The sequence below is a fragment of the Furipterus horrens genome, unplaced genomic scaffold, assembly GCF_987537825.1.
Source record: "Furipterus horrens unplaced genomic scaffold, mFurHor1.1.pri manual_scaffold_3, whole genome shotgun sequence".
NCBI classification, from domain to species: Eukaryota; Metazoa; Chordata; class Mammalia; order Chiroptera; family Furipteridae; genus Furipterus; species Furipterus horrens.
This window is the reverse complement of record NW_028327173.1, coordinates 195,244,839-195,261,600: the sequence shown is the minus strand read 5'-3', so window position 1 is coordinate 195,261,600 and position 16,762 is coordinate 195,244,839. Positions and strand designations below refer to the sequence as shown.

The 16,762-nt window shown below is 38.6% G+C and overlaps 1 protein-coding gene across 1 annotated transcript in view; it reads left to right on the top strand.

Moving 5' to 3' along the window:
- Window positions 1-16,762, top strand: part of CEP128 (centrosomal protein 128) — a 353,412-nt gene that overhangs the window by 278,568 nt on the left and 58,082 nt on the right. The window contains exons 19-20 of the mRNA XM_090271263.1: window positions 2,720-2,769; window positions 15,771-15,860. Of these exons, the coding sequence (XP_090127389.1) occupies window positions 2,720-2,769; window positions 15,771-15,860 (140 nt within the window). The remainder of the gene's footprint in view (window positions 1-2,719; window positions 2,770-15,770; window positions 15,861-16,762) is intronic.

Genomic DNA, 16,762 nt, shown 5'->3' with positions numbered 1-16,762 from the left:
CTCTTGATATAAGCTGGAATGATGCCTGGTGGAGATGATATTTTAAATACCAATTGTAAGACTTCTTTTATAGCTGTTTTTGTCCAGCCATCCAAAATCAAGCATTGCTATTGGTGTCAGCTTTGTTGGAAGAGCAACATGACTGGGGACATAATTTTTAATTGCAATAACTCTACTATGAAGTTCTGAAGGTAAACTTAACTTCCCATCTATATTTTATCAGATACGTGAGTTGAGTTTGGCTGTGTAAGTGATGCAATATCCATTATTTGTCCAGTAAGTTTTAGCTAGGGTGTGTGATGTTTGCCATACCAAGTTGACTCCGGAGGAACAAGATGAGCTTCCTTTAATGGTTGATGGACACCGCTATCCATCATTCCAGCTTCATGGTACCCTTCAACAACGCAATTCATTACAATGGGCCCAGCTTTGAGCACCACCTAATATCCTTAAGAAGTATAGCAAAATGGCTACTTTATGCAGGAACAGAACAGTGATCTTACAAATGTTGAAGAGAGGTGTGTTGAAGACATAATTGACCGAAACCAGTTGGAGTCGCCATCTGTTGCTTTGGCCTGTCCACGCTGCCTTCCTCTGTTAACAGTACCCTGACTTTGCATTTGGAAATGGTTCTTTTTGTTCTTCGTCCAGTCCTTTTGGGATTATCTGTGAAAGCACTCCATGCTTTCCTCTAGCCAAGCAGTAGGCACGAGATCTAAGCTAGGCTCATTAGCTCTTATCTTTATAGAATTTCATCTTGAGTGAAGTGAGACAAAGATGAGAGGGACCCAGGATAAAATGCCCATTAGCTTGTGCCCTCTGCCTCCCTACCCACCCAGACCAGTTGTTATTCTCGCCAGAGCCTGGATCCTTCCCGCTGCCCCGGTCTCTATTAGCTACTCCCATAGCCTTCTAATAAATTCCAAAGGTGTTTTTGTCCAGTTAGCAACTGGCTACTATGAGTTAGCAAGCACTAGGCACCAAACTATCTCCAAATTCCATTTACTTAGGTCTCCATTCTGTGAGTTGGAGTGGGAAGAGTCCTGGACCATGTGTGTCTTGTCATCTCTGCAAGCTGGGCTGCGTTTGTTCAGATGGTAGTGACAGAGTTCTAAGTGGAAAAGGAAAAACGTGTGAGGCCTCAGCACAGATGGGCACAAAGATCCTTTTGCTCTATTCTATTTACAACATCAAGCCAGGAAGCAGCCACGATGCAAGATGTGGAAAGTAGTGCTTGTGACCCCTTGATGGAAGTAGCTACAATGTCACAATGCAAACGAGTAAGGACACAAGAAAAGGGATGATTGAGGGCACTTAATCTACCACATCCACTGTGGTTTCTGCACCAGACAACTAAAAAACCTTATATGCTAACCAGAAACCCCTTTAAAAGTCCACTCTAATGCATCTCCATGCTTCTTTACCTTGACCGACATAACTGATTATGAGGGGTCTGGGAGCAAAAGTCAGCTCCCCTATGGGAGACAGAGCTAAATTGCCTCTTATCCTTAATCCCAGTGCGTTGTGTCTGGAGAGGATTGCTGGCCACCCAGTCTCATGGTGTCATCACCATCAGTTATATCATCTTCCGGGTCTCCTGAAGTTACAGTGTGTCTCCCACCCAGCTGAGACATATACTTGCATAATTGGCTTTCCACTATATTATTGCTTCCTGCCGCATATAGTGTAGCACTTACTAAAAACCTTAGCATTTGCCTTTCTGGAATATGTGTGTGTGTGTGTGTGTGTGTGTGTGTGTGTGTGTGTGTGTATAATTTCTGTAAGTTCTGTTTTCCTTTTATACAGCACAGCCTCTTGGTAAGCTATATCAGTCAGAGTAAGGCAAATGCTAATATTAACGTGCACTGCGGTAGGTGTTTATGGCCAGTCGTTATCCAAGTTCTGACTCAGCCCAGCCCTCTTTAGTTTGTGAGATCTCGTAAGATCACAGCACAGGGTGGTATAGCTGCAGGCAGAAAATCCTGCTTGCCAAGTATACGCACATATACTTTTATGGCGAGTTCATAAATTAATGCAGGGCTCTGGGACACCATTGTAGTATGCAGGCATTTAGACAGAACTCTCTTCAGTTGACTACCTCCCCTTCCAGCCACTGGTTCTCTCTGAGATGTTGCCAAACTCTAGGTCGGATATAGCTTCAATGCTTCCCACCCTTCCAGTGTGAAATGATAATTAATGGACTTAACTGTTAAGGTGGTGTCCTACTTCCATTAATAACACCCATTATTCCGGGGTATTTTAATTTGGTTATAAAAATTGACTCTGGAGGTGGAACTTGGCTTGGGAGTTTAAGAGCAAACGGGTTGTTTCTAATTTTTCTTTCAAAAGAAAAAAGGGTTTTTTTTTTTAAGGAAAAATTTGTGTTATTTTTGAGTTATATAAGCACTGGACCAAATTTCTAAAATGCTGGTGTGATTTTGGATTTGTAATTGAACTGGTCTCCTTCTCTGGTATCTCTACCAGAGCCAGGACCTGCCAGGGTTTCTCAGCTAGTGTCAGTTTGGCAGGGCCAGGAGCGCTGCCACATCTCATCCGCTGTGATGAGAGGCGTTTCATTCACGTTGCTTCTCACACTTAAACATCCAGTTCTATTTCCAGGCAACAGTTTATACAAGCCACTGACCGAATTGTGTTTGATAATAAGAGGCAACCAATCTTTACATTGTGTTTTGATGGATATTTTACTTTCTTATTGTAGATCTACTGGAAGAGAGCCACAGAAAAGATGAAGAAATGGAATCTCTGCAGGTAAACTAGATTCTTCCATAGGGCAGGTATCCTGGGGATAAAGACTTTTTTTTTTTCTCTGTTAGCCTTTAATATTTTCCCATTCAGACCACTGTGGCACACGGAGTAAAAATATACATCAGAACTTTAAAATCCAAGTTGGAATTTGCTTCCTGTAGAAGTGTTTAAGAGCGTTTATAATCTCCTAAAGCGAGAAGCCAGCTCAGCCTTCATGCTGCTCTTGAAAGGAACCTTTATTCCGTGGTATAACTTCATAGGAACTGCAGCATTAGGAAATGAAAGCAACATTTTTGCGACATCATTTCCTCCAAAACAGAACTGATGAATGAGGATGAATTCATAGCATCTACATATTCAAGTGAAAGTCAAAAGTATTCTGACTCTGTGAGTGTTATCTGCCAGTGACCAGCCCAGAATATTATCACATAGATGGACCTTAAGACTTACCCTGTATGCCTCTCAGTTCACTATGGATCTATCCACATTTCTTGGATTGGGAAATGGTGTTTGAAAGGTTGCACTGTAATTATAATTGGCATTTCCAAGGAATGAGCAATTGATGTTAACTTGGCATCTGACAGAGGTTCTCCTTCTTTTACATTGGGCTGACTTACAAATGGGTAACTCAAGTGTCCATCTTTATTAGGGGAAACATAATCTGTTATTCTCACATTGACAGAACCAATTCACTTAACGTTAACATTTTGGATTAAGAGCAGAAGATAACTTTGGACATTTAAAGTTCTTCTTGGGTCTAGGGATATGAGGCAGGACTAGGGGACTGATATAATAAGCTGGCTTAAATGCTTTAGGGGTAAAGAGGTTTGCGTCTGGCAAGTGAAGGATGGGTTAAGCAAAGCCCAAAGAGCAAGGGAAGTGTTTTGTAATTGGGGATTCTTCTATGTGATGCTGTATCTGTTAAAATAAAATTGTATAATTGATCTGAAAATGATCAAGAATATCTATATATCTAACAAAAGTGGCTTGTGTTAGCCAGTTTTGTACAGATTAAGTTCTTTAACATCTTGAGCTATATTCAGGTATAAAAAGAAAGAGCCCTGGTTTATCTAGTCTGGGGCTAGGAAAAATCTCAAGTGTATATTCACCCTGTATATCTCAGAGAAATTATTATCAGCACAGCTGTTATTATAAAAAAGCAAAGCTTTTATGTACATTAAATGTGTATATTGGGAAAGTAGTAAAGGCTTTTTGAGGCATTTTGGTTATGTATCCTGTTTGCTAATGGTCCCAGAATACCACATATAAACATATTTATTGAGTACCTAGTACATATTTGGCCTTTTGAAATGGCAGCACAAACCTTTTTGCATTTATTTTTCTCACAATATGAATGTTGAAACTAGTAATCCTGTTAAATTTAATAGCCTATGATGCTTCTCAAATATTTATTAAGTACTGGCAGCATTTTCTACCAAAATGTCCACCGAGTGCAATAGAATGTGCCAACCAGCTAACTGGGGCATTTTAAATGTAGGGTATCATCCAATATGATGTCCAACAGCAGAAAAGTTCAATGTTGGCACTTTGTAGAGGCAGCTAGTGCCTAACACTAATACTCTGTTAAGATCGAGGAAGGAACTGACAGTCACAGCGTGCACATCGCCTTTCATATTACAGACTAGCCAGAGGAAAATCTGTCAAAAGGTACGTACATTCCCAACTTCCCACATTCAAATATCAACATCACAGGTGATAGTTTGAGAAGACTATCTATTAAAATATGTAGGTTGAAGTCTTGCAATCACACAATAAAATTTTAGGGAGAAAAAGACAAAACAATTTTTTAAAAAAATGATAACCCTAAGGACTGGGGATGGACGACTTTTGAGTTTTAAGTCCTATCTCTGCTTCTGATTCACTGAGTAACCTTGAGTAACTCAATTAACTTTGCGGTGCCTATTTTCTCATCTGTAATGTAAAATCATAAAACTGTCTTCTGGAAGTGTTTAGTGTGGATTAGATTATCCCAGAAGGGAGAGCTAAATATTTAATTCCAATTTATAGTGCTAGCAAATCCCCATGTATCCAAACTGGAGTCGATTTTATTTACTCATTGTCATTATAAAATTATGTGTAACAGACATTCTGCATTGAATGTTACCCTCCTTAAGGGTAATGGGTGTTTATCTCTAAACCCTTTCCAGTTCCCTGTAACTAAAAAGTGCTCCATATACTCATTAAACAAATATTTATTGAGCACCAGTTCTGTGCAAGGCACTGTCATAGGTTCTAGGGATACAAAGGCAAGATGCTTACACTGGAAATCTTCTTGTCCTTTACCCCAGAATTAGTGGGAAAGAACGTGGAGCAGGTATGTATAATAAAATGTTTTGAAATTCTACCAGACGGCTAGGTAAGTCATGGTTGGAACATATAACAAGAAGATCTGTCTTTGTTTGGATGGAGATAAGGGTAGGCTGGGGGTAAGTGTAGGGGGTTAATGGTGAGAAGGGTGAGCTGGGGAAGAGCGGCAGTCCAAGCAGGCTTCCCGGAGGAATCCAATACCTAAATGATAACCAAGAGTTAGCACTGACAAGTTTGGAATGAAGATAAAAGCTTTTGGCAATGCGATGGATATGGTAAGGCTTGAGGTAAAAGAGCGCATTGGGGTCATCGTTAAGGAACTGAAAGAAGCTTTGTGTGGTGGAACACAGTAACTGAGAGAGCAGAGGCCAGAGAGGAGAGTGGCAGGTTCACAGAGGTCTGAAGGACCTAAAGGGGTTAGGGTTTTACCCTCGGCGTGTGGGAGAAGATTAAGGCATTTGAAACAAGGCAACAATAAGATCAAATTTTCATTTTTACTGTACGATTGGCTGTAAAATCATTGGGGGCAGGCAAGATTGAAATCAGGACGGCCAATGAAGCAGATCATTTGTGAGAACACTCCCATGGATGGATGGCAACCTGGGCTGAGTAGTGGTGGAAAGCATGAAGATGAGTGGGTGATTTCTTAATGTATTTTAGGGTATAAAAATCTATGGAACATTGAGACTGGTTGTTAGGAAGTGAGAAGGAAGGGGTGAAGCGTGACCTTTAGGTTTCTCGATTGGGAAACTTCATGGATGGTTGTTATTCACTGAAATAAGGAGAAGTTGATTAGTTCAATTTATATTTTGAGCTTGGTTGCCTTGAAACATCTCAATGTTGAGAAGAGGGGTTTATATATGAGCCGAGAAGAGTTTGAACTGGACCTGACAAATTTGGTGTCATCAGGTCTGGTGTTCATACCATATACATGATACCACAAGTCATAGGAGCAATGATACCTCCCAGGGAAATATGCAGATGAAGGGATGAAAACTTAAGCCAGAACCCTAGGGAACACCCACACAGAAATGACAGGCTAAGGATGAAAATCCTGCAAAGAAGTTTAAGATGTAAGGAAAACAATTTCAGGAGAACATAGCACCATGAAGCTTAGCCAAAAATATTTCAAGAGGAAAATAATCAATAAAACTGAATAAATATCTGTTAAATCCCCAAATTCACTTAGCTCTGTGGTTTAGATTTTAAAATAAAGACTTTACTATACAATGGATTTTGATTTGCTATCATGCCTATGAAGCAAGTCTCATATCTTCCATTTTCCCAAATGGTCCACCACCTAGCTCAGTGCCTCATCATGGTAGGTACTCAGTAAATTTCTGTTGACTAAATAAGCAAATAAATGCCACCATACCAGTGTCTTATTTATATAACGCCTATTCCTGGTTCTCTCAATGGTCTGCCTGTTAGAAAACAACAACTATCTCTGTCCCAGGGTTTACTTTTTGTTTACAAATTGGAGGGTGGGGGTGACTTCCAAGTTCTGTCATTCCTGTGCACACACACACACACACACACACACACACACACACACACACACATTTCACTCTCTTCTTCCCTCTGTCCAGCGCTCTTCTCCTTCCCTCTGTGAACGTATTCAAAGGTGAAGGAGTGAGTAATGTGGAGGGGGGGCAACTAGTGGAAATGGAAGAGGTTAAAATGTTGAGGGGGGCGGGCAGCAGAGAGAAGAGCATTTTCAGTCTCCTGAGAATCACACGCAAGGGAATCAAACATATTCTAAGGTAATTTTCACAATGCAGCTGAGAATTGCCAAGATTCTTCACTGGGGCTTAACCTTGTCTGGCTCTGTTTCGTGTGTGCGTGTGTGTGTGTGTGTGTGTGTGTGTGTGTGTATGTGTATGGTGTGTAACATTCATTTGCAGTTATATTGTGTGTGCTACTCTTCTTAAAAACAAGATATTGTCTTTGACTAGAAATGTGTGGGGCATGAAGAGTCTCACTTGCATGTGGGTTTGAGGTACATTGAACAAGTAGATCCTTTCTTTGATCCTCTGGAAATTAGCTGAAACATTTTAGATGATATAAAAGGTAATCCATTTTTCCTCTATGTAGTTGAAAAGTGCTCAGTGACTGACACCTTGCTAGTGATGGCTGGTAGCGGGAGGCAGTGCTGTCGCTTTCTGTTTTCATTTTAAAATCACCAAACTACTTCTTATTGATTTCTTCCTTTTCCCAGGGTTGTTTTGTGATTTCCCAGAATGCAAATCACACTGAAAGAATGTCGTGGGTAGTGAAGAAAGGCTTTAAAGTGCTACTCAAGACAGTCACTTAACAGAGTGGCTATCTGGAAACACACATGGCCCTTCTCTCATGTAAACTTACAGTCCTCTCACTCCTCATTGTGTTTTAAATGAGATAAAACTAGATGATTATGAACATAATTTTTCTTATTTATTTTCCTCTTTCACTATGCCATCTTTAAGTCACTTTGAGGCAATATCCATATCTATAAATTGGGGACAATAATAATACTGACTTCATAGGAGGGGATTAACTTGGATAAGAAGAATGTAAGCTTTGGTGCCTGGCAGACCCTCCATAACTATTGATTCCCCACATTGACTGCGTATTTGCGCCTACGATGTACCAGACATGGTGCTACACACTGGGAAGAAAGCAGTAAATGTCTCTGCTCTCTTGGAGCCCCTACTTCCCTCCTTCGCTACCCCACCCCCTCTGTTACCCTCTCTTTTACCCTCCCTCTCTTTCATGGGCAACCATGATTTTAAGTTCAGATTTTGGTCAGATTATACTAAAGGAATTGTTATATCTTTGGATAGCTATCAAATATAATGAAAATGTCTCAATGTGTTAATAATTAAATTGATTATATGGGCCACATATGAGTATTGATGACTTATTTTAAGAGGAAAAAGGAAACATTTTATCTGTAGGATTTATAATAAATATCACAAATATTTCTAGGCACTTCTTTCAGTATCAGTATTTTTACTAGAATGAATTACTGGTAGATTCTTTAATTAAAAAATGGTTTTATGGTTTTTTAGAAAATAATATATTTTTCTCAAAGATATTCCAGAACCTTTGCCCATAAAGGATATTAAATGACATTATAAACATGCTGTTTTTCAGATGACCCATAATTATATTTAATTTCTCTCCCAGATAGCTTTTAAAATAGTCTGGAACCTACCACTTGGAGGATTTTATTTATTTTGGGGAAATGTTTTGGGAGTGGAGGGACAGGTGTTTGATTTTGTTTTTGTCGCCTAAACAGTGCTTAGGCAAAAGCATTTGGAAGCGCAGAAAGGCGAAGATAATCTTTTTTTACAGTCGTGACTTCATGTCAGCTACTATGGAGTTGCCAGCATATGGCAGTATGTTGTGTTTTAAGAAAAAAAAATAGAACTCAAATTTCTCAGTTCTCTTGGAACAAGTCTAATAAATATTAATATAAGGGTATTATAATTGGAAAAGAATTCTAGTGTGGAGTTGGCAGACACATCATTGGAGATTAACTGGGCAAGAAAAACTGCCAAAGACAAAAAACTAACATGGGCAAATAAATCGCCCTGGCAGAGGCTGACAGCAGAGCACGTTGACATCTCAATAGTCCCAGTGGATGGCCAGTCCTCCTGGTAGCCAACCATGTGATGAACTGGACTATGACAGACCAAATGGGTAGTTTCCGTGGTTTTGCCATCAATCACATCGGCCTAACTGTAGGGTGCCCAGAACCTGTAGTTTCAGACCCCAGAGTGGTTTGGAGAGTTTTGAGATTGCAGGGAGAAATGCGAGGACAGGATGGCTGAGAGTCCCAGAGTTACTTTGGAAGGGACGTGAGAGTCAAGTGGGTGCTGTGTCCTAGCGCCGGGTCTCCAGAGGGTGTTAGAGCAGTTCTTAAATTTCCACAGAAATTCTTGGGAATTTGCTTGGGAGATACTGAAGTACATTTTATAAGTCCCAATTTAAGTAAATTAGTAAATTGAAATAGACTATTTAAGGCTTTGTTAAACTAAAATGTAAGTTCAGTCTCCTGCTCATTCCTAGGATGACTCACAAGATTTATAATCAAACTTCTATAATTCTAGAAACCAAAATGTAATACATACCTACTTATTCTTCCCAAAATCCATTCCTCAGAACACAGGCAAATCGCTACGTATCTGTTTCTTTTCTGATAAAAACTGTTCTAAACAATAACAGAAATAAAACAAAATCTGAGTGACTATGAAGGATGGGGTGTTGGGCAACACTTTACCACTTTCGGGGTGTGGTCACTTAATGGTTCATTAAAATCTCTATTTTGTCGAAAGGTGAGGAGGCTTACCAAGACTTAAATTCAGTGTGAGGTCACAACAGAGACAAAGCTTTAGGAGTTTGTATTAGGGTCAAGCAGGGCCTCAACCAATTGAATCAGCACACTTCAATGGACTATGTCAAGAAGCCTTAGAAAAGCAAGGGAACCAAGCTCAGTGAAATAGATTCTACTTGAAATATAAGTGATCATTAAATTTTATCACCCTATTTTACCTTAAATTTGCAACTTAATTATAATTCCAAATTTATGACAGAATTAAACTGGAAAATAGAAAGCCCTGCGAGTGAGGTATTCATGTGTCTGAATGTATGGAAGTTGATTGACTAGATCATTTTCTTTTGAGGATAAGAACATAAAAACGTGGCTAGTTCTGTTTGTCCAGAGGGATGAAAAACACAGGTGTTCAGGATTCAGCAGTTTTCTTGAGTCAAGCTTATTAAAAAGCCTCTAAAAAATTAGATGCCATTTGGAAGCATTTAAAAATGCAAAGGCAAAGTCTAGTCTTTAAGCTCAAAAGTCCAAATTTTACTCAGTGGCAGAAACTTTAAAAACTTGGTAGTGAAAATGAATGAAATATGTGTTCGGGATTTTTTTAAATTGCTCCCACAAGGTGGGACATTATTTTACCTCTCTCCGTACACTCCCCGCTTTGCCACTGACTCCATAAAGAGCCACATTTCCATTAAACACCCCTTGGTACCTTTGTCAGAGTCCTGGGCTGTGGGCACTGGGACTGGTGTGGAGAGCAGTTTGCAGTTTCTTGTGAAAAATGAAAATGATCTAAGCCTGCCATGATGTTCTGCAGTGTTGAGCTTATCCGAGAGTTTTGCCACGTCTCCGTGAGTCAACTGTGTGCTGCAGATTAAGTGATTACTTCAAAATTATTTTCTGTGGTGTGTATCTGCTTGTTCTTCTCACATCTCATTCCCAGATTGGCCTTAAGCTTTGTACAGGTAACTGTGTGTCTTAGTTCATTCAGGCTGCTACAACAAAAAGTGCCTTAGACTGGGTAGCTTAAACTAGAACCTTTTATTTCTCTTAAGTTCAAGAGGTTGAAAAGTCCAAGATCTAGGCAGATGCACTATCTGTATTCGGTATTCATATTGGTGGAGTTAGTAGGCAGTGAGGATCCACTTCCCTGATTCATAGATAGTGATCTTCTTGCTCTGCCCTCAGAGAGCACTCCGAGTCCCTTTTATGAGGGCTCAACCCTCCTGACCTAATCACTCCCCAAAGCCCCTGCCTCCTGATATCATCTATCAGGGGTTAGGATTTCAGCCTGTGAGTTTTGGAGGCATACAGGCATTCGGCCATAACACCGTGTTCTCCATTCTGTCTCCCGTCTCCTGATAACATTGACAGTTGTGGGAAGCAGTATTTTAAGTAATGAAACAGTCGCGTGCCACAAATTCAGAAACAAATGCTCATCAATAATACATTTGTGGTTGAAACCCGTTTCCATTGACTCATAAAACAAATCTCTGCGGTTTGAAGCGTTAACAGAACATCATTGGAAGGAGTTAACAGTTCTCACTTCAGGGCTAGGACCCATCCCCGCCTCTAGCTGGTTTTCCAGAAGATAAAGAGATGCTGCAGACAATTTCCCCAGGCTGGAGCCTTGAAAACTCACTAAGATTATGTTTCACTCTATTAACAAATACTTATTTAGCACTTTTTAATTTCTGTCAAGATTGGGCCAAACGGGCCCCAAAGAGGGATGGTCTGTGTGTCAAAGGAGAAGGAAAAAAAAAAAACAACACTCTAACTTGCTAATGAATGGCATTAATAGCTAATGAGCAATTCTTTTGTGTCATGCACTGTCCTCAAACTTCTCAATATAGCTCATCTCTTCCTTACAACAATTCTATAAGGTACTGTTATTCTCATTGTACAGATAAAGAAGCTATGGAGGCCCATAGGTTGCACAGCTAGGATTTGTATTAGAATCTGGCTTCCATGCCACCATACTTAATATCTCATGAGCCTGCTTATGGAGAACTGAATGTCTACACTTTGTTTGTTTAAGTTCCTGGCCTTTCTTTCTTTTAATTTATTCCTTTTATTTTTTCTGCAAGAATGATTCATTAGCAAACAAAATAAGCATGTCAAACACCAGCTGACCCCCCCACCTCCTCAAAAAAGAGACTATATAAAACTAAATAATTGTTAGAAAGTGCCTTAAATAAGGCAATACCGGGGACTTAAAATTAGTGAAAGTTCTTACTGTCTTTCTGTAACTTTGAAACTAAACTCTAAAGCCTTAGGATCTATGCTTACATACACATGGCAACTGGGACACTGTCATATAAATATATATATTCCGCCCTTGGCAGGTGAGGAAGATTTTAATTCCTGGTGCGAGATTAGGAACAACCCAGTAATCTCGAGCACTTCTAGGAAGGAGAAGGGATCATTTTCCTTTTTCCATTCTGCACCTTTTCTTTTTGCTTATTCATCATGTTTTAAATAAACAGACTGAAGAAAGTTGTTATTAAAGCCCTCCTCGGGCTTCTTCAATTTCAGTTTTAAACCAGGTTCAAAATATTCTGGCAAAAATTAAAGGCAACATTGAAAATGTTTGCATAAATTTTAAATTGTGCAAAAAGTGACAAAACTAAAACGAACTGAAAGAATGACTAATAAGCATCTCCTTTTATACCTTTGTCTTTTAAACATAATCAGTGATTATTTTGGTTTCAAAAACTTCATTCTGAAGTGCATTTCTTTTCCAGAGTATCTGCATTACACTTACTATTCCAAATTTAATTTGTTCAAAGTTTAATGTTTACTATTAGAAGTGTGAAGGCTTATTAGCCTGCTAATAAATAACATTAACTGTTCACATTATTTCTGTATTTGCTCATAAGATGGAATCGAAAAATATTACCTACAAGAGATTCCATGTCTTTACTACATTCTGGTTGTAACTGAAATCCCAAGTTCTCATTTCGCTGTTCCGAAGAACTAACAAATTTGTCACAAATGGAACAGGAGTGGGGGAAGCGGCCATTTTTGAGCCAGTGAGGAATCTAGGCTCCTACAGCCCAATCGGACAGAGCGGAGAGAGCGGCACGATATCCGTGCCATTACCCCGCGCAAAAACACAGCAGCCAAGCTTAGATCTCTTCTTTCCTTCGTCCTTCCCTCCGGTGGTTCCCCAGCGGTGTCGACCGTGTGTGCTTCAGCGGGCCTATTTCAGACCCAGGAGTAAGGAGGACTTGCAGCTTCCTTAAGAGAGGCAGGTGGCAAAAATATAATCCCTTTTATGATAAAGTAAGTGAATGTAAAAAATAGGTACCAATAATGGGTTTTATTTGAACATTAAATTTTATCGTGTTTTGTTATACTGATAACTGACATCTGTTAAAAATAAAGTTCTGGGATGCGGTTCTGGCCTGTGCAATTTTTAGAAAGAGGCTCCAGAGCAGTTTTCCAGTCTATCACCTAGTCTCCACCACACGCGAGCGCGCGCACACACACAATAGTAATAAAAAGGCATTTATTGTCTATTTGCTCATAAAAGTGCGCTGTTAGCATATGGTATTTCCATTAGCTTCGTTTTGCAGAGCTATTAAATATATATATTTAACGGTGACCTTTAATTTGTTTTTGAGAGTTACTATAGACTCCTTTAATTCAGGTGGGTCTGGATTAATATGTAAGCACCAACATTAAATCACAGTGTGTAATTCAATACATTTAATATTTTTGGGTCTGTTTCTTTGACTTTAAGTGAATAAAATTAATAATGTTCACCTATTGAGAGTTTATGTTAGCATTAAACGAGAATGTATGTGAAAGCACCCAATACAATTTTTGGCACATAATAAGCTTTCAATAAATAATGTTGCTTTTTATGATGCTCGTAATTTAAGGGAGTGTTTTCATTAATAGGCACAACACACACACTAGGGTTCCTTTTGTTCCTGAAATTAAACAAACTCTTTTGTGTCCCAGGAGCTTTGCATGTGCTACTCTTGCTCTCGTGCTTTTCCCTTAGATCTTTCAATAATGGCTCATTTCATCCTTTTTTTTTTTTCCAGTTCAAATGTCAACTCTTTGTAGGAACTTAACCTGACCCACGTGTCTAAAGTAAACCCCTGCCCCCACCCTGCATCACAGTGTCTTTCTTTATCTCCTTGTCTTCCCTGGAAGGTCAGCTCTGGGATGGCAGGAACACCTTCTTTCCCTGTCCATAACTGTGCTCCCAGTCTCCAGCGGAGTGTGCGCCTGGATGAAAGGCTTAATTAATTAAGTGCATAAATGAGTGGAGGGAGGGAGGGAACAAGGAAGCAAGAAAGGAAGGGAGGAAATACATTGGAATGAAAGAAAAAAATGATGGATAAAAGAAATAAAGGACAAAAAGAAGAAACTTGGGCCTGAGGTGTTTTTATATTTTGAATATGTGACGTGTATGTGTTTATGCCTATTCAACTTTTAAATTTTGTTTAAAACTTGAGTAAAAATTTTCTTGTCCCTATTGTTTTTTTCTAATCGCGGGTCAGTGTTTCCCCATATCTTCTCCTTCCAGAATCTCCTAGGTTTGCTACAGGGGGACCTCTGTGAGGCAGGATGTAGTTCTTATAGGATACTGACATCTTAGAACAGAGCATTGTCAGACTCCCTGTAAAGGGAAAAGTCTAAATATTTTCAATTTTACAGGCAATATACTATCTCACAACAACTCAATTCTGCCATTATAAAATAAAAAGCAGCCATAGACCATATATAAAGAGATGAATGGGCTAGGTTCAAATAATACCTTATTTATGGAAACAAAAATTTGAATTTCATGTAATTTTTACATGTCATGAAATCGTATTCTTACTTTGATTTTTTTTAAGCCAAATATTGGGTTGGCTAAAAAGTCCATTTAGTTTTTTTTGTAAAATAAAATGCACATTTTTCATTTTCACAAATAACTTGATTGATTTGGATATTTTTAGTATGTTAGCTATCTCCGGTTATTGACTTCTAGCGAGTAGGGGCCAGGGGGGCTGCTAAACATCTTCCAATGCGTAAGACAGCCCCACAGCAAAGAACTATTTGGTCAAGATGTCAATAGTACGAAGAAAGTCTGGAAACCTCTTTTGACATACTTAATCAGTCATGGCACCTTTCCATATGCCGCACAAATCATTTTTTGTGTTTCAGTTGCATTTTTAACTTTTTTGAAATAATAAAGCATAGTATGCCAAAAATGTTGCATATTTTCTTTCGTCTTCAGTATTAAAGTGGCTGCACAAAAATTCACCAATTTTGATAAGTTATTTTAAATGCATGCTGATATGACAGCTGTCACAATACAATCTTAACAAAATTGTTTCAACTGAAGTTAAAGACAACTAAGCACTACTAGAACCATCTACAGAAGAAACTAAATGAGCTTTTTGGCCAACCCAATAAAAATGTAAAACTCTTTCTTAGCTCATGGATATATAAAAATAGTCAGAGGGTTGTATTTGACCCGCTGTACTGCTTTGCTGACCCCTGCTTTGGAATGAACTAGTTTAATGGTTATCTGTCTCAAAGATGTTTGCCTTAAAAACAATTAAGTGGAATGTGGGCACTCAAAGAATACATTTTTGAATTCTTCCTCCAAGAATAAATTTCCACAGGTAGAATTTTAAGTACTTTTGCAAATGGGAGAAAAGTATAATTTTGAGTAATTAGACTTCTGAACTCTTGAAATCATATACATCAATGCTTCATTATCCACAGGTAGGGTTGTCGGTGTCAAAAGTAGTTTTCATCATTACTGACTAAAACTGCCCGGGTGTGTCTAACAAGCTCACAGCTCGTTTATTTTTTCATTTCATATACTGGAATTTAGGATCAGTGTCTTTCAGGAATGATTTTGAAAACAAGACGATTGAGGATGCTTTGAACTAAATCATTACTCTTTATTTATAATCCTAAGGAGTAAAGTGTTTTAAATTTCAAGTAATGATTTTCCTAAAATTTGTGACTTTAAGTTGGGTAAGAAATTATTCGGGGGAATATTTTAGAAGTACAACATAAGCCCTGACCGGGTAGCTCTGTTGGTTAGAACATTGTCCTAATACACCAGGGTTCCTGGTTCAATACCCAGTCAGGGCACATACAAGATCAACCAATGAATAAATAAATAAGTGAGACAGCAAATTAATCTCTCTCTCTCTCTCAAATGAATAACTAATTTTTAAAAATGTATACAATATTTTCTCCAAATGCAAGTATTAATACTTTTTTGAAATGATTATAGTTCTATTAGTGTTAATTTCATAGTTATAACTATTTAAAGTGCTTACAATGATGTTAAGACAGTAGAGCTTTCCAACTCTTTTTCTTTGCTCATGTCTCTTTCAAACAGCCAATGCTACGGTTTAACATTCCACCTTGGGAAGATGCTAGTCAGACTACAATGAAAAATCAGAATGAAGCTCATTTGGAAGAAAAAGCAGTTAAGTATTTCATAGGTAGAAATATTTAGGATAGTTAAAGCTTAATAGTCAAAATACATTTACCTTATTTACTGTAAGTCAGCCTTCAGGTATGCTTTCCAGAAGTGCAACTAAAAACTAAGTTTGTTGGGGTTTTTCCCTCAATTTTCTTAAATAATAATACTTTTCTTAATAATAATGCACCATTGATTTTTGGAGTATATTCTAAGGTTAGTTTTCAGTCCTTTAACTACCTTTTCCTTCCTACCTATTTATATATTAGGATATGAAGATTAATAATAGCTTCAATCATAGTCAAACTAAAATAGAAAACAAGAAAAACTTAAGTGATGTCAGCCAAATATATTACTTAGAACTGTCTGCTTATGTCTTGATTATCCTTATCAATAGCCTCTCTCCGTAGTACAGAACAGAGAGAGGTACCTGTCTGTACACAGAAGCCCACAGAAAGAATATGGGAATGGGTGTGAGAGTTTCTAATATAATGTTCCTTGTGCTTTAATTCCTGAAAAGAACTAAGTAAATGACTCTTCATGTAAATTAGGATGTGGATTATTGAAATTGCTCAAAGGTAAGCGGTTTAATTCAAAACGTGGACCGAGTGCCTGTACCATGTAATGACTCAACCGTGTGACGTGAATGATAGCCAGCAATCAAGAGCTGTGACTCAAATACTCACGAGGAAGGAGCTTGGGGTAGGGTTCGGTGGTTATGTGGGTTTCCTTGTGAACCTTCTTCACCTGGAAGCCCAGGAGATACTTGCCATTGAGGGAAACACAGCAGATGTCAGCCTCAGGGAGTCTCATTAGACCAGCTATGTTTGGTGACAGTCAGAAACACCCCTGAAAAAAAAGCACACCCTATTGTTCCCACAAGTTCTGTATGACAGAAACCTACTCAT